General features: G+C 42.7%; 1 protein-coding gene across 1 annotated transcript in view; it reads right to left on the bottom strand.

Moving 5' to 3' along the window:
- Positions 1-2,158: 2,158 nt before the first annotated feature.
- pde1ca (phosphodiesterase 1C, calmodulin-dependent a) overlaps positions 2,159-26,028 on the bottom strand; it is a gene marked incomplete at both ends in the record, with an annotated part of 70,430 nt that continues 46,560 nt past the window's right edge. Inside the window, 5 exons of the mRNA XM_079234467.1 lie at positions 2,159-2,319; positions 2,871-3,092; positions 3,576-3,739; positions 13,992-14,112; positions 18,220-18,301. Coding sequence (XP_079090593.1) covers positions 2,159-2,319; positions 2,871-3,092; positions 3,576-3,739; positions 13,992-14,112; positions 18,220-18,301 — 750 coding nt within the window. The remainder of the gene's footprint in view (positions 2,320-2,870; positions 3,093-3,575; positions 3,740-13,991; positions 14,113-18,219; positions 18,302-26,028) is intronic.

Below are 26,028 nucleotides of genomic sequence, written 5' to 3' on the forward strand. Positions count from 1 at the left end.
TGATAAAGTGAAGCAGAAAAAAGTTAGAGAGAGTTAAGAACAGAGAACATTCAGGCGAGGACTTCAGAATTTGCATTTGGTCACATTTGCGCACATCTGTGACATTTTAATTTTCTCATGTAGCAAGCCATATATACTTATGGTGTTCAATACATCCAAATACAGCAGTTTGGGGTTTTTATTCATAAAACAAGCTATGATTTACAGTTTTATATGTGGGGCCCACATTGATATTGCACCTATAATAAGAACTAGACATGAACCCCCCATATTCTCATTTGTTTGTTATTTTTATTGATTGTTAATTGTTTTGTTTGTTCGCCTGGCATCTTTTGTTTATCTGCAAGGGAGGTTTGAATGATTTGAAAGGTTAATGTTGGTTACAAGGATTTAAGTTCAGGCAGGCACTTGGGTCAGCTCAGGGGTCCTTTGGGAAAAAGCGAGGGAAAAAGCGAGGGAAAAAGCTACGCTCGCGTTATTCAGTAGAGACTAGAATAGCCTGTAGTATGTAGTGTGGAGCTGATCAGTGTGATTCTGTACTTTCAGTGTGTTTGTGTACTTTGAGTGCTGTTGAGTAAAAGCAATTCTTAAAAAAACATGCACGCCTGGATCTCCTATGCCCAAGTGCGCAACATATATAACAATCGCTCAGTCTGCCCCCCTAGGGGGGGATTGGTTTTGAATTGGTTGAACCATAGCTCAGAGGAGAGGGCCGGCCTGTCTGTTACGGATAGTGACGATGATGAACTGATCTTCATTGGTTGTTGAAATCCAACATCAAATATAATGAAAGAATGACACAACTGAGAGTTAATCATTTTCTTCTGTCTTCACAGATAGCTGTCAGTATCACATCATTCAGATGCAAAGGGACTTGTTAGTGCGCTGACTAGTTTGTGAGGTCAGGACCTAGGTGACCTCATAGCTGTTTACAGCCAACATTAGTCAATTCAGAGTTCAGGGTTAGTTTCCTCCAGGTTCAGGGTTAGTTTCCTCCAGGTTCAGGGTTAGTTTCCTCAGAGTTCAGGGTTAGTTTCCTCAGAGTTCAGGGTTAGTTTCCTCAAGGTTCAGGGTTAGTTTCCTCAAGATTCAGGATTAGTTTCCTCAGAGTTCAGTTTTTTAATATATATACTGATCTTTATGCACAAATAACTGAGACTAAAATGAATACATGAAATGTCAGAAGGGATAGATATTCATAAGAGATGTTGTGAAAATAAATGTTTAATAACTTGTAGGTAATCACTTAGTTTGAACCGTCTGTCTGTTAAACAACTGACTGACGCATTACCGCCACCGAGTGGTGGGAAGCTGTATTGTAACTGAGCATCTAGTGGATAACAGTACTATCTCTGGTGTCTTCAAACCATAGCCTATGCAGTCCCCGCGGCCCACAGGTGAAAAACTGAACGTTTTTGGCAGCCCTCTAGGCGGCCCCATGGTTAAGAATCCCTGGTTGATACCATAGTAACTCAACTCCCGATCCACTACTGAGAAAGGGGAAGAGTAAGGAGGACTCAATACATATTTAACCTACACATTACCAACTGAAATGGAAATATACCAGTTGAGCAATATAGGTTTTATATCCAGCAAAGACCTTTTGAATTCTTCCGTATTTGCAATGTGTAAACTATAATACTAGCTGCTTCAAAACACAGGTATTCATCACCATTTAGACAAAAGCACACAAACCTGCCAAGGCTGCATTGGTCTTACTGGGAACAATGTGATGACTTTTATTGACAAGATTGTTTGAGATTGGCAAACATATTGGTCGGGACAGTTCAGCAGTGCCTTGAGATTGGCAGCTCTAAATATAACAAATAGGTAAAGATACACAATGAGAATGATACAAAAAAGGAAAAGCAGTGGAAGCAAAGGGAAGGCCTATAGCTAAATACAATATAATTCTAAAGATTTCATCATTGGACATTTCAATAATTAAACCCAATATACAATTCAAAGTTCAAATTTAAATTTAAGAATTTAAGAAATTTAAAAGGGGAGACACATGACCAGAACAGGGAGGAGCTAACAACAGTTAGCATACAGCATTAAAACCAAGCAGCAGTTAGAATACAGGCTGCTATAGTCAAATACCAACAAAGACTAATTATTATGTGGTAGTAGCTCATGATGACTTTATACGGTGAGGTCACTTTCGGCGCCGCAGGGAGATGTGCTGCAGTCTCCGAGCTTTCCCCCTGGCATCAATGGGCCGCATCTCAGTGACCTTTGACCTGGCCATCCGGTAGGAGCCGGCAGAGTAGCTGGGTCTCTTGCAGTAATGGATCAGAGGGCAGTCGGGCTGAAGGCCTGCAGAGACATTACAGTAGTGTGTTCAACACAAGATACAATAAGAAAGCACTTTAGTAATCCCAAAAGAAATGACTTTGCCAGAGTTTGATTAAAGATTACTGCATTAGATTTAAAAAACAATAGTATAAGAATATAAACATATACAAATAATAGAACAACAATTATTGATTGTAAAAGTAATAATACTGACATCAGTGCCTAAAAGACTATAATATTTTTGTGATAATGAAAAGAATGAAAATAAATTGCACATGAAATAGAAAAGTAATATTGCACATACGGTGGTTGTTATTGTTGTAAGTGTCCGATGATTCTACTGTCCTTCCTGCAGAAGTGGAAGGAGTTTGAAAAGACTTCCTGTGGTGCACTTCAGTGGGCTCAGTCTAAATGTTGTTCAGTTGCTGCTGAACTTCATTTCGTTGTATCTTTTTACAATGACAATAAACATCCTGATCCTGATCCTGGTCTTTGAAACCTCCACCAACCCTACAGCCAGACCTGTTGGAGCAAACACCCCCACTCTGCCCTGTTGATTGCCGGATGCTTACCGTTCTGACGCTGCCGCTTCTCCTCGGGCTTCTTCTGGCCTGATCCTGCAGCTCCACCTGGATTATTGTCTCCTTCCTCTTTTTTGGACGTTTGCAGCTCCTGCTGCATCCGGTTCTCAACATCTGTCTTCTTCTGTCCTGAACTGGGTCTCCTCGACTGCTTCTCTTCTTCTGTGTCCTTCTCTTGCTGGCCACCCTCCTCTGCCTCCTTCACCTTTTGGTCTACCAGAAAACACACACACACACACACACACACACACACACACACACACACACACACACACACACACACACACACACACACACACACACACACACACACACACACACACACACAGGAGTGAATGTAATAACCTTGGCATGCATGGAGAAAGGAAAATTACTTCAGCTCTTCGAGTGTTTTACAACTCGTTCATGCTCTCTCTCCCAGCGCTTGTCTTAGTAAAACTCATTATTGGATAAACTAACAGACTGGACCTGTACTTGTCCATGTTATTAACACACTATGAATAGTGTGTTCTTGTGACACTGTGGTGAGCTACTATGGACAGAAGGCTATGAGTCCATGAACATACATATATCTGCAGGGCACAGCATGTCTTCTCAGATCTAGCCGCTTGCAGCTGGTTCTCAGAGCAGCATTGAAAATAGGGTCCCAGATTGGAACGAGCCATGTAAAACACACTGAGTGGTGACTGTAGCTACCTTTGGCTGCCTGGGCCTTCCATGTCTCCCTGTTGTGATAAATCTCCTTGTTCCATGTGACCTTGAAGCTTTTGAAGTCCACCATGGTCAGACAGCAGCTGCCCTCTGAAGCGGTACTCTTCACACTGGACAGCTTTCCATCACTGCCAATGATACTGTTGACACTGCATGTGCACACAAGAACATGTACACACATCCATTCAGTCATGGTGGAGTTATAACGGTAGTGTCTCTTGTTGGACTCATATTTCATAAAGTAATAACTTGTTGAGGTGAGAGAGCTTAACATAGGCTTGTGTGAAACAATGGACTATAGCAATATCATGATGTTGCACCCTAAATGAAACAGCGGAGCCTGGGCTACAAGAATATGTACGCCGTTTGTACATGCTCCAAACACAATTTAAACACCAAAGTTATGAATGGCCAAATATCAATATTAATATCTCGCAAAAAGTCTGAACACTAGGCAGCTTTGAGGCTGGTGTTGTTGTCAGCTTCATGCAAGAGACAAACAGAACAGTTTTCTATAAAGAAGACAACCTGCAGATTCACAACATATCCTTCAATGTCTTCTCCAACAAAGCATCAGCCAAACATAACCCAACACAGCCATGCATCACACAACAGTGACTTAAGTATGGAGCCAAATCCATGGCAAATGTTTTGTTCATTTGAAAAAAGATTTTAACCTGAAAAATCTAGTTTTGCTCTTGAACTTAGAAAAATTCAACAATTTATTCAATATAAAAGAATGACAAGTTTGTTGGGGTTAAATACAATTTGGATTCAGGTAAAAAGTAGGATGGGAGCAGAGCCTTCAGTTATCAAGATCCTCTTCTGACGCAAACACCGAAGTTAAAGCGCCGTGCCCCTCCCCCGCCTCCACAACATCTCCACAACCATCCTCTATCTCCACTACCTGATTGATGACATTGATTAATATCTTTTGGGTCCGGACTACAAGGTTAATGACACCACTGATTATCTCCAGGAACAGTCGGGGCCCTGTATGAAATTAGCCTTCTTGATTCCTGTCCTGACTTATCGAAAAGGAAAGGTGAGGCTGCGAAGAAACATTAGTAAATCTGCAAATTTATCCAATTTAACATTCATTCCTCGTCAGCCTGTCCAAAGAAATAGGGCAAATATAGTTTTAAACACATTAAACTTAGCTTTATTAAATGGCAGGTCTCTGTTAGGAAAAACATTTTTAATCAATGATTTCATTATTAGGCACAAACTTGATTTTTGGATTTTAACCGAAACTTGGTTAGACCAAGATAACAGTGCAGCTGTTCTTATTGAAGCAACACCTCCCAACTTCAGTTTCATGAGTGAAACAAGAGTGCATAATAAAGGAGGTGGAGTTGCTATTTTATATAATGAGTCTCTTCAATGCAAGCAGATGTATTTTGGTCATTTTACTTCCTTTGAATATGTGGCTCTCAATTCCACTCAAGTTTTATTCCTCAACATTTACAGACCACCTAAATACTGTGCAACCTTATTTGATGAGTTTACTGAACTGCTGTCTATAATCTGTATTGATTTTGATTGTGTTGTCCTTGTTGGTGATTTTAATATCCATGTTGATAATCCCCAGGAAAGAGGTTCTATAGAGCTATGTGGTGTCCTTGATAACTATGATCTGACTCAGCATGTAACAGGTGCCACCCACAACAAGGGGCACACTCTAGACCTAATCATCACCAAAGGTCTGGACATTTCCAAGGTTGCTGTGACTGATGTTGCACTCTCTGATCATTCCTGTGTTTTCTTTGAGAGTGCAATCTCCCGGCACACAAATGTCCAAAAACCGAGGTTGTAACAAAGCGTTACATCACTGAAAACACCAGTGAACTATTTATTCAGAAGTTCTGCTCCACACCAGCCCTCTCTTGCATGTCAGTCAATGAGCTTGTGGATGGCTTCAATTCTAAAGTTAAAAATGTTGTTGATGCCATTGCACCCACTAAGATGAAGGTTGTCTCGGGTAAGAAAAGATCCCCTTGGAGAAATGCCACACTGGTCAGAATAGAGAAAAGAGTGTCGGAACGCTGATCGCACGTGGCGAAAAACTAATCTCCAGGTTCACTGTGGTATCTATAAAGAGAGACTTCACAATTATAATTTGGAACTTAGAAATGCAAGACAGGCCTTCTTCTATGACACCAAAAAAAAAAACAATACACGTGATTAGGAGGTTTGATATTGGTCTATAGTTTTTCAATATTTCGGGGTCTAAACTAGCCTCCCTTAGAAGTGGTTTAATAACTGCAGTTTTTAGGGATTGTGGGAAGACACCTGAGAGAAGGGATGTGTTTAAAATTTGTAAAAGATCAGCAGTCATGCAGTGTGAAATATTTTTGAAAAGTGTGTTGGTAGAATATCCAAGCAGCAGGAGGATGTTTTCAGATGTTGTATAATGTCTTCTAGGCTTCTTTGGTTAATTGAGTGAAATTGTGTCATGCTATTTGAATGGAAAGATGGGGACAACATATATCCTGTGGTTGGTGTGGAGCCACCAACTGCTTGTCTAATTCTCTGAATTTTATCAGCAAAATAGGAGGCAGATTGATTGCATGCCCAGGTGGATTGGAACGTAGCCGTTACCGACACCGGAGGGTTTGTTAGGCTGTCGACGCTAGCAAATAAGGCGCGTGTATTGTTTTTGTTTTTGGTTATGATGTCAGAGAAGAAGGCCTGTCTTGCATTTCTAAGTTCCAAATTATAATTGTGAAGTCTCTCTTTATAGATACCACAGTGAACCTGGAGATTAGTTTTTCGCCACCTGCGTTCAGCTTTCCGACACTCTCTTTTCTCTATTCTGACCAGCGTGGCACATTTAAGTCCACATTGAAGACTTTTCTGTTTGCTGCTGCCTTTAATTGAACCAGATTAAATTACTGCATCTCACTGCTGCATTTTATTTCTTAAACTGCACTGCAACTTTTATTTTTTATTTTGCTTTTTGACTGTTTTAATGTTTTCTTTACCATTTTAAAATCTGCATTATGTTTTGATGCTCTTAATGGTTTTACGTGAAGCACTTTGAATCGCCTTGTTGTTGAAATGTGCTATACAAATAAACTTGCCTTGCCTTCTGTGGAACCAGCTTCCACTTTCAGTCTGGGGGGCAGACAGTCATCACATTTAAGACTAGACTTAAGACTTTCCTCTTTGATAGCTTATAGTTAGGACTGTTTCAGGTTTATAGTGCCTCCTGTCTCCTACCTCCTACCTCCTGCCATGGCCCTGCTGATGCCCCTCCTCTCTCCCTCCTTTTGCTTCATGGATCGTGGTTATCTAGATTGTGGACCATGCCTACAACTCATTATATGAATCATTTCTGTAATATTCATGTAATGAGCTGTAACTCTGTTACGTTATTCATTCTGGTCACATGACATCTATTGCTACTGTCCATCCGGGGAGCGGGATCCTCCTCTGTTGCTCTCCTGAAGGTTCTTCCTGTTTTCCCTGAAAGGGTTTTTACTATATTTATTTGGGGAGTTTTTCCTGATCCGATGTGAGGTCCCATGACAGGATGTTATGTTACAGATTGTAAAGCCCTCCGAGGCAAACTTGTATTTGTGATTTTGGGCTATATAAAATGAACTGAATTGAAGACCTTCGACTCTGTGGTGGCATCAGCCATATTTTATGGAGTGGTCTGCTGGGGCAGCAGCATCACGACAGCTGACAGGAAGAGACTAAATAAACTTGTCAAGAAGGCCAGCAGTGTGCTGGGGGTTTTCCACTGGATGCAGTGGAGGATGATGCTAAGCTATCACCTGGTGGAGGTGGTGGGGGACAGAAGGATGATGCTAAGCTATCACCTGGTGGAGGTGGTGGGAGACAGGAGGATGATGCTAAGCTATCACCTGGTGGAGGTGGTGGGAGACAGGAGGATGATGCTAAGCTATCACCTGGTGGAGGTGGTGGGAGACAGGAGGATGATGCTAAGCTATCACCTGGTGGAGGTGGTGGGAGACAGGAGGATGATGCTAAGCTATCACCTGGTGGAGGTGGTGGGAGACAGGAGGATGATGCTAAGCTATCACCTGGTGGAGGTGGTGGGGGACCAGAGGATGATGCTAAGCTATCACCCCTGATGAACAACACCTCCCACCCAATGCAGGATACTCTCCTTCAGCCACCGGCTGATTCATCCCCGGTGTCTGAAGGAAAGGACCCGCAAGTCCTTCCTTGCTGCTGCCGTCAGGCTGCACAACCAGCTGAGCTCCAGGTAGGCCATAAAAATCCCTCCAACCTGTGCAATATAAATACTGTGCAAAACGGCAAATCAGTTATGATGAATGTTTTAAATGTGGAGAGGTGGGTCATTGGGCCAGGGACTGCCCAAACGGATCTGAGCAAAAAGGACAATGGACACATGACCACAAGGGCAACGATAGAATGGCCAAGAACCAGTTTGCTTCAGATTGACGCGATGGGGGGGAGGAGGACGGTGCATGTGGACAGGAGACGGCTTCCACCCCGGTGAACCTGCAAGATAAGGGAAGTAGAACAAACACACTGTCCCACATACATGCTCGCAATGAAGAACGGCTTTTTCGCACGCTCACACACACACCTGAACAACAAACTGCTTTACTTAATATTGTAAAACATCTAGAGCAGCAGAGAAGTAAAGAAATAGCTTCTAGGACACACACTTATGCTGAATTTCCGAAAGAACCATTTAAAGAAATGCCCTTAACTGATGTGGTTGTAAAAGGACAGAAACTCTCATTTTTGGTCGATAGCGGGGCTTCTCATTCTGTAATACAGGAGAAATATTTTCCAAATCAAAAAATGAGTGGCCGATATGTTTACTCTCAGGGGGCTTCAGGGGTAACGGTTACAGAAAAATTCACTGTACCAATGACGAGTGTTCACACTGACCCAACTGACACTGACCCTGACATTAGAATCAAACATTCATTTTTGCTCTCTTCTTTCTGTCCCATAAATCTTATGGGAAGGGACTTGATGTGTTCTTTTAGAATCAGTTTGATTTCCACACACACAGGTTTGAACATAGTTAGGAAAAGAGTGTTGACACAGATGACCCAATTTGCTCATCCTATCTCCGAACCACGATACGTTTACCAATGGTGGCTAAATCTTGATCAGTCCCACAACCGAGTACAACCGATAACAGAGTGCATTCTGAGGCTATTAGGATGAATCCTGAAAAACTGCACTGCACTGCACTGCGCATGTCTCTCACGGCTGTGATGAAGATTATCAAAGTCGCTTCTGTACAGAAAGCGAGATAAATGACGATGTGACCACACATGTTTTATATTGGTCCACATTTAAATCTGCACTCTGTTGTTTTATCACCATCTCAACAGCAAATGTTCACGGTGCCAGATTCACACCCACACATTTCACTGACCAAATCTTCTGAGGATCAGTGGAGAGACCTAGGCCCTTTTGTCAAGACCTGTGAATCATTGACCGACTGGCAGGCTACTCCTGACCTCTCCGTCACTCGCAATGCGTCCACAGGATTTTATAGACAAATGTTCAAAAATAGAATGGCCACTCTCAGATCTGTTCATGTGTTTGATGATTCCGAGTTACAGTCCACATTTGTTATGACACATACAGTCTCTTTTGCAACTGATGTCTCCGCAATCTCCCCTGCCCTTAGTGCTGTTCCTTCGACACTCTGGGCAGTGCACAAGTATGATGTGGGACTCATTAAAAACTGCCAACCTGTGATCATCACCGGACGGTCTGATTTCCGACCTCACAAACATCAATATCCTTTGAGCCAAGAGGCCATCGACGGTATTGCTCCAGTGTTTGATTCTCTGCTTAAAGCAGGAGTCATCATTCCATGTCCTGATTCACCAGTTAGGACACCCATATTCCCGGTTAAAAAGATCAGAGATCATGGTAAACCAACTAAATGGCGTTTTGTACAGGATCTCAAGGCTGTAAATGCTGCAGTCCACGCCAGAGCACCTAATGTGCCAAATCCGTATACCATTTTAGCTCAGGTACCGCCTGAAGCAAAATGGTTCTCCGTGGTTGACCTCTCTAATGCATTCTTCAGTGGACAGAGGAGAGGCGATTGTGGTCCTCTTCAGGATGCACGTTCTCTGGTGACATATGGGAAAGTCCAAATGGTAATCCATGTCTACCCAAACATTTCTTTCCTCATTATGCAAAATTGACACATGGTTTAGATCATTTGTCAAAAGGTGGGATGTTGGATATAATTAATGAAACATGGTTCACAAAAGGATTTTCGACATACGCACAAAGATTTTGTCAAGCTTGCGTAACCTGTGCAACATACAACATAGGCAGACCAGTGGCTGTAACCAGACAAGCTGCACACCCACCACCATCACGTCCTTTCGAACATGTAATGCTTGATTTTATTGAATTATCCCCATCAGAAGGTAAAAAACATTGTCTTGTAATGGTGGACATGTGGTCTAAATGGGTTGAAGTTTTTCCCTCCAGTATGCAGACAGCTGCTACAGTAGCAAAGGCTTTGATTTCAGAAATTATTCCACGATGGGGCATTCCGACAAAAATCTCAAGTGATAATGGATCACATTTTGTAAATCAGGCCATCACAGAGTTAAGTGCATACATTGGGATCGACTTAAAAACACACTGTGCCTATCATCCAGCCAGTGGAGGCGCTGTTGAACGAGAAAATGGAACACTCAAAACTAAATTAGCAAAATGTTGTGCTGATACGGGCCTCGCATGGACCAAAGCCCTGCCAATTGTGCTGATGTACATGAGAATGAGAAAAAGAACACGCAGCAATTCAAGTCCTTTTGAAATTTTGTATGCAACAGCACCACATGTGGGGGTGAACGCACCAAGGGCTCCTCTCCCATCCACCGCCTTTTGCGAGAATGAAATGTTAACGTACTGTGTACAACTTTCTTCTGCATTGTCGGACATAAGAAAGCAGGTGTCCGCAGCCCTCCCAAAGGAAGCCACTGGCCCCCTGCACAAACTGCAGCCTGGTGACTACGTGGTCGTGAAGGATTTCAGGAGGAAAAACTGGAAGGCTAAACGGTGGCAAGGGCCATTCCAGATCCTACTCATCACGCACACCGCACTCAAAGTTGCTGAGAGAGCCACCTGGATACATGCATCGCACTGCAAGAAGGTTCCGACCCCATCCGATGTAGAGCTGAACAGTGGAGCCGACGTGACGACAACGACGACAACTACCAACGAGGAAGCGATTCACCGGACGCCGCATACGGATAAAGATCACATACGGATTACAAGCTTGAGCAGAAGAATAGTGGACAGTGACTTTTTTTTTTTGTTTTTGTTTGTTTTTTGTGTGGAAACCTAGCAGGTGCTGACACAAGCAAAATCTTTTGCAGAAGATCAGTTGCTTGGGTGAACTTCATGCAAACGGACTGGATGAAAAACACGCACACAAACATGGTGCAACAACGACCGTGGAGTCCACTTCATAGAGTGTGTGGAACACGAGGAACTATGTTTTTATTGTTAATAATCTCTATTCTTGTTGTTTTTCCATGGGCATGGCTACACTTTCAGGACATAAGAAACAGACGGAACAACCCAACTGACACAGACCAAATCAACTCAATGACACACAACGACAGCATGACTACCAACGAAACGGTACTAAAACGGCACAAGAGACTGGCAGGTGTTAGTTTGGAAGATAGTTGGCTTGACAGAGGCATGACAACAAAAAATCCTTACTCTATGAACATGTGGTGGCGATACGCAGAGTTCATGGCAAAAGAAGCTAATGTTACAAATTGTTATGTATGTTCTCTGATACCATCTAATTCTCGTCAGCCTCTCATTTCAGCTGTTGAAATGGGCCCATCTGAAGGATGTTTCTCTGGGTTGGCTATTAAAGGATTCCACAATGGGCTCTCATTTTGGGATCTCCTTAAGGGACCCGAATGTGACGACCGACACATGGTTAAACGGTTCAGTGGCAATAGCTCATCAACCTCATCTTTTGCGACCCAGGTGTCCATAGATCCAAAAACACGGTTTAAAACATGTTATGCCAGGAATGGTACCGTTCCAGTAGGACGTCTGAGGCTTGATAACTGCGAACACATCATTGTGACGGGTGAAATAACCAGCGACCCTGATTGTAATATAACCGTACACCCTGCTTATCGTCCCTCATGTGTGGACATAATAGGACATAACGTGACACATTGTCAAAAATTAGCAGAACATGAGGTTACTTCAGTTCCCGATTACTGGAAAACTAATGTTTGGTCCTGTTTTGCGTTCAAGTACGGGGCCACCAACCCATTCGATTGCCCTATTGGTGTCGACTGTATTGCAGCATACCGAACCGCGGTCCCTGGAAAGAATGGAACATATCCTGTTACAGAGGGATGGTGGTTGTGTGACCATTCAGCGTATGTAACTCTCCCACCGGATTGGGATGGAGTATGTGCACCTGTTCGTATCACAGATCACACATTTATCATCTCCACCACAACGAAGGACACACCCACACGTATGAAACGTGAGGCAGACAAATATCGTTATACAGATTTTAAACCCCACGATTCAGTTTTTGGTACAAACGTCCCACGTGAGTTTAAACATGCAGGGACAAGTAAGAAGGTAATGTGGGCTCTGTTCCCCTGGGTAGGAGTGGCGAAAAATATTTTGCGTATTGAAACACTTGACTACCGTTTCAAAAGCTTTGTAAATATGACTATAGCTGCAGTGAAAGGAATCCGCGAAGAATTGACCTCTATGCGACTAATGATTATGCAGAACAGAATGGTGTTGGACCAACTCACAGCAGCCCAAGTGGGTGTGTGTGTGCTATCGTGGGTGAACACTGTTGTACGTTTATTCCAGAGAATGACATAGATGGTGGCGTTATTCATCAGGCAATATTGAACATGACTAACCTACAGGAAGCAATGGCAAAAGATGAGATACCTCCACCTGATGTTCTCACCGGCCTATGGCTCACTTGGCGAAGCACTGTTATCACAATCTGTCTTGTGTTAGTGGTTTTATTCATTTTCATGACTTGCGTGATTCCCATGCTTAGGAGGATGGTAGCTAACATGATGACTAAACAGATGGTTCTGTATCAACCATTGACTACCATGACCAGACGGAAAGAGGATTTGTATCCTGTACACCAATACGACGAACATGACGTTGACTTTGACACAGACACTGACGATGCTCCTGAATGGTATGAGTAGAAATAATGCTACTGTAATACATATTTTTGCAATGATAATGATTACTGTATAATCAAAAGAGTGGAATGTAATGGGAAAATATGTATATGCTGTATTTTGATATACATTCCTTGATTGAACATGAGTTTAATAATGTGTATGTTCAGACAATGAGTAACTGCAAGTAAGACGTGGAGAAACTGATACAATAGGAGTTGATGGTACTCAACTTCATACCAGCTGATAGGAACTCTAAGATGCTGACTACCAGGGTCAAAGGTACATATCACTCAGAATCGATTAACGGATGTGCTGAAGAAAGGACACCGTCATCTTTCTAAGCAAGATCTGATTTATGTGGAGACAGTGTATTGGTTGAAACTATAATATGGATGAGGTCAAAATACAAGACACGTGGAAGATCTTCAATGTATATTGTGACGTGGAACACACAGTTGAATGTATATCACATGTGGCATAGTGGGAACCAATGAGAGATGGAATGGGTCTTAAGAGGATGGTCATTTGAAAAGTATATAACTGATTGTCAAATGGAGGATTGTTGCAGAGGACCCTGACATGCATTGGTGATTCGTGGCTGTTGAGGTTTTCTCACTGCTTGCAAGCATTTAATAAATTGACAGAGGCATTTTGTCTTGTCCAGAGAAATTCTGTTTGTTCTGGATATTGATTGTAACGTTTAGGCTCTCCCCCCGAGACTTAGAATATTATTTCCAGTACAAGACACTGTGGAAAATAGTTATATATTGTATACCTGTATATAGAACAATATTCAGTTATTGTAGATTGTTTACTGTTTTACTGTTAATTATTCATATTACTTGTTTTTGTACTGTCTCTTGTGTGCACTTTACCCCTTTGCTGGTGTAATCCTGTAAATGTCTCCACTGCGGAACTAATAAAGGATTTTTTTTATCTATATATATATCTATATATATATATATATATATATATATATATATATATATATATCTATATATAGATATATATATATATATATATATATTTTATCTTGACTAGATTGACCTCAGCGTGACCTTAATACATTGCTCATGCTTCATAGAAACATGTACGATTATCATGTGTCAGGAGATATTTTCTACAATACAGGATAATGTCAGTATTATTCAACAACGTAAGTGTCAGGAATGTCATGCAGAAGATGAGGGTCTTTTGTCACCTAGAGCGTCTGAAGCCTTCCAATCCACAGCGTGAAGCCTCCTCAACAAGCGGTGCCACAATCTTCTTGATCATTTCTGTCAACACTGTAAATGTTGGCTCCACGATGAAGTCAATGAATCCTGCAGGAAACGGTAGACAAGCCCAATTAAAATTCACTTTACCTTCTAGTTGTTCTTATTAATAGCAACAATTCTGTAGATAACTTAATGCTTCGTTAGGAATTTCAGATGAGGGCAAACCCACCTCAGTTAGGGTCAGATGGTTCAAGTTCATATGTGTAATATATGCATGTAACAATGTTTCATACAGTGCAGTACAGAGGCAAATATGGGCACAATGAAAGGAAAGAAGTGCAATGAGTCCTCCCTAAACCCAGATTATCAAAAAAGAAAATTAGCCCTAGCCCTAACCCAATCGACTTGTTTTTGTCACGTCCGGGTGTGAAGAGCAAACAACCGGAGTGCAGGAGGAGACGACAGGAGTCCAGTTGAGACAACATCCAAAACGTTCTTTCATTTCTAAAGACAACTAAAAAAGAACAACACTAGAAAAACGTACAGATGGTGGTGAAACATGCAGGGGTACGACACGGACCAGAGGAAAACAATCCTGCAACAGGCGAGGTGACAACACAGACTAAATACACAGAGGAAGACACAGACTAAATACACAGGAGAAGACAAAGACTAAATACACAGGGGAAGACACAGACTAAATACACAGGGGAAGACACAGATTAAATACACAGATAACGACAGACAACGAGGCATAGGTGGAAACAATGAGGGCCGGGCTTCACAATCACACAGGGGAAAGGCACACGAGGAGAGAGGAGTCTGGAACAAGCTCAGGTGAAGGGAACAAACAATCAGGGACAAGGCAGATATTGACAAGGGTAGGAAGTGCAGGGACACAGGTAACATCTCAAGTCTCTAAATTGTTGTTTCCTCGCTCTTCGCTCCTCGATTGAACCAGAAGTGGTTCTGCGTCGCCATCTTGACGACCGTCCCAAAGCTCTTGTTCTGCTCTGAGGAGGAGGAGCCATGATCGAGGAGCCCCGAGAGCAAGCTTCCAGGAAGTGTTTTAACGCTGGACACGCCCCCTCACTGTTCATCTGTTATGTGATTGGACGCTGCAGCAGAGCAAACTGATCTCTGGAGTTTCATTCCAGAGACGACCACAGATTAAACTCAAGTTATATATTATATCTGTTTTATTATTCACTATCTGGTTAAAACACTTTCTACAGCATGTATCTTTCATTCATCACGTGAGGCGGATCCTCCTGACTGTCGGTTTGATGAGTTATTTAATTTAAGTTTAACCTGAAACATTGAGCCTAAAAAAATTATTCCAGTGTTGAAGAGAAACCATAATCATATTCTGCGTTATTTTATAATAATGTCACAATCCTCTCCTCTACTCCCTGTTCACCTATGACTGCACGCCTGTACATGGTTCCAATACCATCATCAAGTTTGCAGACAACACAACGGTGGTGGGCCTCATCAACAACAACAATGAGTCGGCCTACAGGGAGGAGGTCCGGCACCTGACGGCGTGGTGCGCCAACAACAACCTGACCCTCAACACCAAGAAGACCAGTTTCTTCCACTCAGCTGTCAACACCCTTAACTCTGCATCACGGTGACAGCCCCATCCCATCACCACTACCAACCCCTCTCCCACACGTGTGTGTGTGTATGTATATATTTGTGTCTGTGTATATATGTGTGTATATATATATATATATATATATATATATATATATATATATATATATATATATATATATATATATACACACACATATTTATACTGTCTTCATTATGTTATCCACCACATTACACTGCACCTTAACTGCTTCTCTTTTGCACTCTGGACAGATGCAAACTCCATTTCGTTGTGACAGTACTTGTACTATGTGCAATGACAATAAAGTTGAATCTGAATCTGAATAAAAAAGAAAAACTGATGTAAATAATTACTAAATAAGACCACCGGTAGAAATTCATCCTGCGCGTATAAACAGGACACATCACAGTATAAAAATAATACTCAATGCAGTTTGTTTAATGGGTAACAGACGACAGAGAAAACTTCTCCACTCTGACACTCATGTCTTTATTAATATGAGTAGTAGTTTAACACCATCAACTGAAAACAGTATAAGATCATTTATTATCAATATTTTAAGTGCATTTTTATTGGAACGTTCGCTAAAAACTGTCCAGACCAGAAAACAACTCCGTCACAGTGATGATGTTTAAGGACACAAACTCCGTCATAAGTCTCTCCAGCTGTTAAAGCGACTGACTAATGCTCACATCGGATCAGCTGATCACAGCTGATCAGATGTGATCAGATGTCAGTCGGCCGCAGTCATCATAAACGTCGCTTCACGTGACGCTTCACGTGACGCTTCAGGTGACGCTTCAGGTGACGCTTCAGGTGACGCTTCAGAGGAAAGGACGTCTCATGTCTCTTAAAACATATTTCCTTGTGTCCTCTCTCTCCCTGCTTGGTTACCTTGCGTCTCTCCACGCATCCCTGGTGGGAGGGACTAAGACGCAAGGAAAGGACGCAAGTGAGGGAAACATGGGATGCAATTTAGAGACTTGGGATGTACCCATAGGAGTACACAAGAGACACGCACTAAAAAATAAGACAGGAAACAACCCAACACCGTGACAGTTTTGGGTCCCGCTTGACTTGCAGACCTCTATTCTATGCAAATTATATTCTCACTAAAGTTAGCAACTTTTCAGACCCCCGGGTAACATTGAAGCTATGGCTCTGAAACCTACTGTCCTCTGATGACCACTCGCTCAACATCCTCATCCTACTGGACCTCACAGTGCAGCCTTTGACACCATCAACCACTCCATCCTCCTCCCTGGTATCGAGTCCTCCCTCTACATTACTGGCACAGCTCTCTCCTGGTTCAAGTCATACCTCTCCTTCTTTCATCTTAAAAACATCGCCCGTCTACGCCCCTCCCTCTCCTCTTCAGCCGCATAAACACTCATCCACGCCTTCATCACCTCTCGACTGGACTACTGCAGCAGCATCCTGTACGGCACAGCTAACACAATCATCAACAAACTACAATACATCTAGAGTTCCTACCCGTCTGCTCTCCAGTCCTTCAAAACCTTCACTGGCTCCCCATACAGCAAAGAATCAAAACTTCAAAACAGCACTGAAAACTCACTTATTTTAAATCTGCTTTTAACCTGTGATGCTAGATTATGTAATCTCTCTTGTTTATATTGTTGTTGCTTCAATTGCTTGTCTTAACATGTAAAGTGCCTATAAAAGTGCTAGAAAAATAACATGTATTATTATTACTATGTCACAGTGAACCCCATATGACTTCAAATCCAGCATCAAATCTGACTCACTCGTTGGTAACACAGATTTTCTGAAAGATGGAGCAGGAGGAATAGCGAGAGGATGGTCTTCTGGCCTGGGAGAAGTGATTCCTCAGTCTGCTGGTGCATGTTTTGGGGGTCCTTTACCTCCTACCTGAGGGTAGCAAGGAGAAAAGGCTATTGTGTCGGTTTGTTGGGTCCTACATGACCCTCAGGGACTTCTGGAGGCAGCGCTGGATATACAGCTCCTGCAGTCGCATTCATCACTGGAGGTCCATGTTGGTGCAGCTGCCATACCAGGTAACAAAGCAACATGTCAGGAGGCTTTGCACCAGTAGTCTGTAGTTCCCCAGTAGTCTCTCCTGTAATCCACAACGAGCTCCTTGGTCTTGGCGACGTTCAGGAAGAGGTGGTTGTCCCCCACTGGGATCACTACAGGTAGCTCAGATTGAAGGCTCGTCTTTCACTCAGGTGCTTGTCTGTCCAAAACCTGCCTTTTCCTTCCTCCCCTCAGCAATCAGGCAAAAGGACAAGTCCAATCCCTGAATTGACTCTTCCTTACCTCAGGTGACAGTCTAATTATAGTTTCACCAGTTTGTTTGTCCACCGTGTAAACATTACAACTTCATCAAAGCACACAATGAATATATCCCAGGTTTAGGTTGCATGATTGTTATGGTCATGGGCCCCAATCAACAAAATGGAACAAAATACCAGATCAAATCTCAAGACAGACAGTACGGTTTCAATAACAGAGAAGATATTCTGGTGGACAGAACTGTTCGTTAATTTACTAGATAAACAGCACACACAATGACTCGAATAGAGTGTTGGTGTTATGTGTAGACTTACCAATCTGAGACTGTGCCACCATGGTGGATTTGCGGTCACAGAGAGGGGAGAAAGGTAGACCCAGCTCTGCTTCTTTATCACCCTGAAAACAAAGGCAGCATTGCAAGTTACTGTCAGCACAAGGTCACTTGGGCAGGTTCACTTACACATCATTTAATCATATTTGTTTACTTTCCCTTTCCTTTCTTTCATCAATCTTATATCATTTATGTCAGTTGTATATGTAATGTTGATGTTGACAGAAGACATGATCAGACAACGTCTTCAAAGTAAGAAGCCTGTCATTGTGCAATTTGGGCTGTGGCTCATGGGCGGAGTCAAACGATCCAAAGAAATGTAAACAAAACTACATGTTCCATAAGAAGCTACATCTTAAATAATCTTAATGAAATGCTTAATATTGCAGAAACAGTATAAGTGATAATGTGAGACTGTTATGCACAGTTCACTTTGACTACCCCACCCTGCAGTTCCTCACCTGGTAGCCTGCCAACACAAGCTCTCTCCTCCCCCCAGTACAATCAACACTAGCGCTCCCTGGTGGTCTGGTGGGTCTCCGACTACTCTCCCTCATCTCCACATTAGCCTCTTTTGAACATTCCGGTCAGAATCCCCGGCTCCAGCTCCTCTTGGTCGGGTTCACCGTGTTGCTCGAGTGTTTTGTCCAATCACACGTAGCCCTGAAGCTTCCTGTGCTGATGACAACATATTATGATGTGTCTGATTAATGCACCTCTGTAGCCAACAAGGCTCACTTTTTAAATGACTTGTTCACAAATCTCATTTTGGATTTCCTATTTCTGACTGAAACCTGGCAACGGGAAATGGAATGCATCATCTAAATTAACTTGCACTGATAACTGTTCTTTTATTGGGACCCCGCCCTTGACAGGCTGCAGTGGAGGCCTCGCCGTGGTCTGGAAGAATCTGTTTTCCTGCTAAACGGGGAACACAGAGCTTTTTACTACTTTTGAGCTCCAGCTGACTAAAGTCGGTCGGCTAAAGCCGTTTTATTGTGTTTTAATTTATCGACCTCCTGGTCCAGCAGGTCAGTTTCTATCAGAGTTCACAGACTTCCTGACCGTTATCATCAAGTTAGATAAAGTAGTACTGGTTGGTGATTTTAATGACGCCACAAACTGTGTAGCCACTGAGTTCCTGAACATTACTGGATCTTTTAATGTCACACAGCATGTTTCTGGCTCCACTCAGGTGGTCACACCCTGGACCTTGTGTTCTCTCTGGGTCTAGACATTGATCATATCCGTTGTGAGGACCTACTGATCAGTGATCACAAATGTATTTTCTTTGATCTCTCTGTAAAGGCTGACTGTGTCCTAAACGAACATTCCTGTTCGAGGGGGTGTGGTGTTGAGGACCCAAATGCACAGACGCAGCAGTTCAAGTTCCAAGGGCGGACTTTATTGCGACAAAACAAAACACAACGAATAGACAAACTAATACCAACGGTAATGTCCAGCGAACACAGGAGATCCACCTCCCCTGCTCCAGAGTCGGGAGGGCAACTCAACCGCTCTTGTGAAGGCTGCTCTTGAAGCACGCCGGACGGATACCGCTCCAGAGTCGGGAGGTCAACTCAACCGCTCTTGTAGTCAATGCTCTTGAAGCACACCAGACTGATTCCGCTCCAGAGTCGGGAGGGCAACTCAACCGCTCTTGTGATCCACTCTCACCTGAAGAAGCAAACCAGACTGGAACTAGAACAACCCGACAAATGAGCCAGGTACGCAGTGGTCCCTAAATCACCTGCCGGTGATCAAGGCAATGCACAACAGCTGGGATGAAGGAGAGGGGCGTGGCAGTGGGCGGAAACCGGGGGTGGAGACTTACGAGCAGACAGGGAATCCAACAATTCCACTCCCACATTATTACTCAGAGTACAGCTGATTACTGTGTAAAGCACTTTATCTACGACTTTAACACACATTTTAATGATGTTGAATTTTAATGCGGGTAAATACTTTTATTCATAAATTAAATCATTTACATCTCTTCGCCAAAAAAAGAAAGAAGTAGTAACAAAAAACATTTCTTCTTCTTAAATAAACACGTTTTAATTTACAGGAATGGAGAGACCTGGAAACGGGTCGTGACCGAAAGAACGAGGTCTCGGATACAAGCGCCGAAATGAGCTTCCTCCATAGGGTGGCCGGGCTCAGCCTTAGAGATAGGGTAAGGAGCTCGGACATCAGGAGGGAGCTTGGAGTCGAGCCGCTGCTCCTTCGTGTCAAAAGGAGTCAGCTGAGGTGGTTCAGCATCTAGTCAGGATGCCTCCTGGACGCCTCCCATTAGAGGTTTTCCAGGCACGTCCAACTGGTAGGAGACCCCGGGGAAGACCCAGGACACGCTGGAGGGATTATATCTCCCGGCTGGCCTTGGAACGCCTCGGGATCCCAGAATGAGCTGGAAAGTGTTGCGGGTGAGAGGGAAGCCTGGGTCGGCCTGCTGAACCTGCTGCCACCGCGACCCGACCCCGGATAAGCGGCTGATAATGGATGGATGGAGGAATTTGAATGCAGTCTTTTAATGAACGCTGCACCACATTGCTGGACAAAGTGGCACCTTTTAAGAAAAGACTAGAACTGCAAACAACACTTATCCATTGATGACAGACGCTGTCGACCCCTTAAGACAGAAGTGTCGCAGGACAGAGCTATGGAAAGCCACTGGGCTGGAAGTGCATCGCACATATCTATTAATAAATCAAAACCATCGTCTTGCTCTCTGGATATTATACCATTTTCTCTATTTTAGAAAATCCTGCCAATTATTGGTCCTGCCATAACACTGATTTGTAATTCCTCTCTGTCTACAGGAAGTGTCCCTTCCTATTTTAAACATGCAACTATCCAGCCGTTAATAATACAAAAACTAATAAGTTAGTTTTTTTTAAAGTTAGATCCTGCTTTGACCTGGAACTGCAGGCCTATTTCAAAACTGCCTTTTTTGTTGAAAATCCTAGAGAAGGTTGTGGCGAGTAAACTGCTTACAACTAAATTATACTAAGACGGAGGTTCTAGTTGTTGCCGCTGATGATGCTGTCCTATGATCACGCAGTGCTTTGGTCCACTCTCCTCTGCTGTCCACCTAAAGCTGTGTAATCTCAGGGTAATATTTGATAAACCCTTGTCGTTTGACCCCCATGTGAAGCAGCTGTCCAGTTCCTGTTTCTTCATCTACGAAACATTCCACTGAGATCTGTTTTATCTATGGCTGAATTAGAGATGATCATACACACTTTCATATCTTCACATATTGATTACAGCAACGCACTTTTCTCCTCACTCAGTAAATCTGCTATAAACCGGTTGCAGATAATTCAAAATGCTGCTGCCAGATTACTGACGAGGAAAAGTAGACGGTCTCACATCACCCCATCCTCAGGTCTCTTATGAACGTCTCACATCACCCCATCCTCAGGTCTCTTATAGACGGTCTCACACCACCCCATCCTCAGGTCTTATAGACGGTCTCACATCACCCCATCCTCAGGTCTCTTATAGACGTCTCACATCACCCCATCCTCAGGTCTGATAGACGTCTCACATCACCCCATCCTCAGGTCTCGTATGGACGTCTCACATCACCCCAACCTCAGGTCTCTTATAGACGGTCTCACACCACCCCATCCTCAGGTCTCTTATAGACGGTCTCAAATCACCCCCATCCTCAGGTCTCTTATAGATGGTCTCACATCACCCTATCCTCAGGTCTCTTATGGTCTCACATCACCCCATCCTCAGGTCTCTTATAGACGTCTCATATCACCCCATCCTCAGGTCTCTTATAGACGGTCTCACATCACCACCATCCTCAGGTCTCTTCACTGGCTCCCCGTAGAGCAGAAGATCCATTTTAAAATCCTCACCCTCATATACAGAGCACTACACGGTCAGACTCCTTCATATGTGGCTGAACTACTTCACCCTCATCAAACAGCCCGCAACCTCAGGTCCAACCTCAGGTCCAACCTCTGGTCCAGCCTCAGGTCTATTCTCTGGTCCAACCTCAGGTCCAGCCTCTGGTCTAACCCCTGGTCCAACCTCAGGTGCAGCCTCAGGTCCAACCTCAGGTCCAGCCTCTGGTCTAACCTCAGGTCTAACCCCTGGTCCAACCTCAGGTGGAGCCTCAGGTCCAACCTCAGGTCCAGCCTCTGGTCTAACCTCTGGTCCAACCTCTGGTCCAACCTCTGGTCCAGCCTCAAGTCCAGCCTCAGGTCTATTCTCAGGTCCAGCCTCAGGTCTATTCTCAGGTCCAACCTCAGGTCTATTCTCAGGTACAGCCTTAGGTCCAACCTCTGGTCCAACCTCAGGTCCAGCCTCAGGTCCAGCCTCAGGTCCAGTCTCTGGTCCAACCTCAGGTCCAGCCTCAGGTCCAACCTCAGGTCCAGCCTCAGGTCCAACCATCTGAACCTCCTGTCCGTCCCTCACACTCGCCTTTGAGGAAGGAGCTCTAGGCTCTGGAACGCTCTGCCTGCACCAATACGGTTTGCTGATTCTGTGATGTCTTTTAAAAAACAACTCAAGACTTACCTGTTTATGCTGGCGTTTTGTTTAAATACCTGATTTGACCAGCTTTTTATCTGTTTTCATTTATTTATTTTCACAATTTGTTTTATTGTGTTTTTTACTGTGTTTTATTAACTGTATAGCACTTTGTGACCTCTTTTGTCTGTAAAATGTGCTTTAGAAATAACATTATTATTACTATTATTATTATTATTATTATTATTATTATTATTGTTATTATTATTATTATTATTATTATTATTATTATTATTATTAGGGCCCGAGTACTGACGTAGTCAGATCGAGGACCTATTGAAATGCGAAGTATTATTATTATTATTAGGGCCCGAGTACTGACGTAGTCAGATCGAGGACCTATTGAAATGCGAAGTATTATTATTATTATTCTTATTCCCGACCTATTTGCAGGGAAAAGAGGTGCTTGGGATAAACCTACATTCTTCAAAATGTGCACACCCATCAGACTCGGCGAAAATTTTAATATAATTTGGGTGTCGACCAAAAGTCTGAGAAAATGTCTCTATAGCGCCCCCTTTAGTTGTGAAAGCCCACCGTTTTTGCGAACTTTGACCGATTGACTTGAAATTTTACACACATGTCCGGGTGGGACTGCTCTACAAAAAACTGATCCGTGAAATTAAAATGCGCCTAATTAGATTTTCCGCCATTTTGAATTTTGTAAAAAACACATTTTTGCCCATTCCTCCTAAACGCTGGGTCCGTTTCTTACGAAATTTTCTGTGAATCATCATTGGCTCAATGTAATCAAACGGTATTGTCAACCGTGTTGATACCTCATTGCGTTCAGAAGTTATTAACCAATTAACCTCTTAGGGGCGTGGCTCAATATGTCAATACACATAACTTCCTAATTACTTGGCCTATCTTCACAAACTTTGTAGCATATGTCAACATCGTGTCCCTTAACGTACCCAAATTGTTTCATAATATTCAAACACTAGAGGGCGCTGCAGTGAACCGCTCAATTTTGGCATTTTCCTTGTTTTCAGGCGTTGTATTCTGACGAACTCCTCCTAGAGATTACACACAATTGATTTCATATTCGGGCAATATGATGTTGAGACCTTTGCAGGGAAAAGTTATTTCAGGATTTTCAAAATATCGAACTATGTGAGCGCAGAGCAGCGGCAAAGAGACACCATTTTCCATGAAAATGGAAGTTGCTTTAACTCGGCCGTACATGATGGAATCTACTCCATATTTCTCATATGCCATGACCTCCTGACCCTGAAGACATCCATATGATCAATTTTCATCCTAGTCATAGCGCCACCTAGAGGCAACAGGAAGTTACATGTTTTCTACTTGTACACCGTGCTCCTCACAGATTATTCAGATCCCTCTCAAAATGCGTCGGAACAGACTTAAGACATTGATAATGCATCACCTTGAAGATTGTAAGGATCCGTTGAACGGCGTAGCGTCGGTCCATCGCAGAAGTTCGATCCTTCGCCATGACCGAATAAACCGATGTAACTCGACTCCACATGATAAGATCCTTTTCAGGTTTCACATGTTTGATCAGCCTCCAGGCCTGAAGACATGTGCAGTCTAATTTTTAATTTGAGTCATAGCGCCACCTAATGGCAACATGAAGTAAATAGTTCTATACTTTGGCTTGCTTCTCTTAGTCGGTCAATCAGATCAACTTCCAATTACTTCTAGACAAACATAAGACTTTCATGATGTCAGCGCCTAAAGCTTTTGATTTTTTGTGTAACGCTGTTGCCGTGGCGCCCCATACTTCGCAGTCAACAACGAAGGTACTTTTGAGGGACTAAGCATGCTCGAAACGTAACTAAACTTGGCACACACATTTAAAGGCAAAGATGTAGTTGCCTGATATGACTTGAATGACTCAAAACTGGAACTTCGGCTCGATAGCGCCCCCTACAAATATTCAATTAATCAGCCCCAGCGCTACGGTTGACCTACATGTATGAAACTTGCTAGGAATATGTAACACATGTAAACTTAGAAATAACTCTCTTGGGACCATGCTCTAAACCGTACAGGAAGTCAGATAGCGCCCCCTAAAAAAACGTGTTTTTTTTGACAACCTGTGAGTTGAAACCTGTGAGTGAAAGCCCACAGTATTTGCCCCTTATCACCAATTGACCTGAAATTTGGCACACATGTCCGGTTGTGTCTGCTCTACAAAAAAGTACATGGGCGCACTAAAGTCCGCGTACTTAGAATTTCCACCATTTTGAATTTTGATGAAAACTATTTTTTCCTCAAATCTTCCTAAACGCTGGCTTCGATTTTTACAAAATTCTCTGTGGATAATTAAAGGTTCAATTTCATAAAAATATATCAAAAGCTTGTATGTATCTCATTGTGTTCAAAAGAAAAGGACCCATTAACTTCTTAGGGGTAAATTCAACTACATTCAACAAAGCAGCCCTTGCAGTACGTTCAACATAGATATACAATATTTGATAGGCGTATGTACCACATATACACTTAAAAATAACTCTCTTGGGACCATGCTCTAAACCGTACCAGAAGTCGGCCAATTTCATTTTCGTCCTTCATTTCCAGTTCAAATTGCCATAGTTTCCCAGTCGGTGGCGCTCTGACTATGAGTTCATATTGGCATGCAGAAGTCTTCCAGCCATGCCTCTCATAAAGCATGTTAACTTTGGAACAGTTTGGACAAAGTACAGTGGAGTTACAACAGCTTGCTGCATGATCACGAACCACATGCAATAGTCGTCACACCACTTCCACGCCGTTCCATGAAACCTCAAGCTTTTGATCACTTTTAATACATATTTTTATCTTTTATATATATATTTACATGTACAAAATATATATACATATATTCCATTTTCCAGAGGTCAACCTTTCTGCGAAAAAGAGGAAATATGTGTCTGTCATCACATCAAATGACAGAACTCAGTCTGCGCTTCCCAGATCTTTCTGCCATTGAGAACGAATTCAAGCTGTTCTCGACTCCCTTCTTGATGATGCAGAAGAAGTGAAGAGAGTCTGAACTAGAACTGATGGAGATGTAGTGATGAATCTCTGAAGAACCAGCTTCAGTTTCTCTCCCTACCGACATCTACTGGAACTTGGAAAAGGCCAAATTTCCTCTGATGTGATTTATATATATATATATATATATATATATATATATATATATATATATATATATATATATATATATATATATATATATATATATATATACACACACACACATACACATACATACATACACAATTGACCTCAT

The sequence above is a fragment of the Taurulus bubalis genome (genome assembly GCF_910589615.1).
Source record: "Taurulus bubalis genome assembly, chromosome: 18".
In the NCBI taxonomy this organism is placed as follows: Eukaryota; Metazoa; Chordata; class Actinopteri; order Perciformes; family Cottidae; genus Taurulus; species Taurulus bubalis.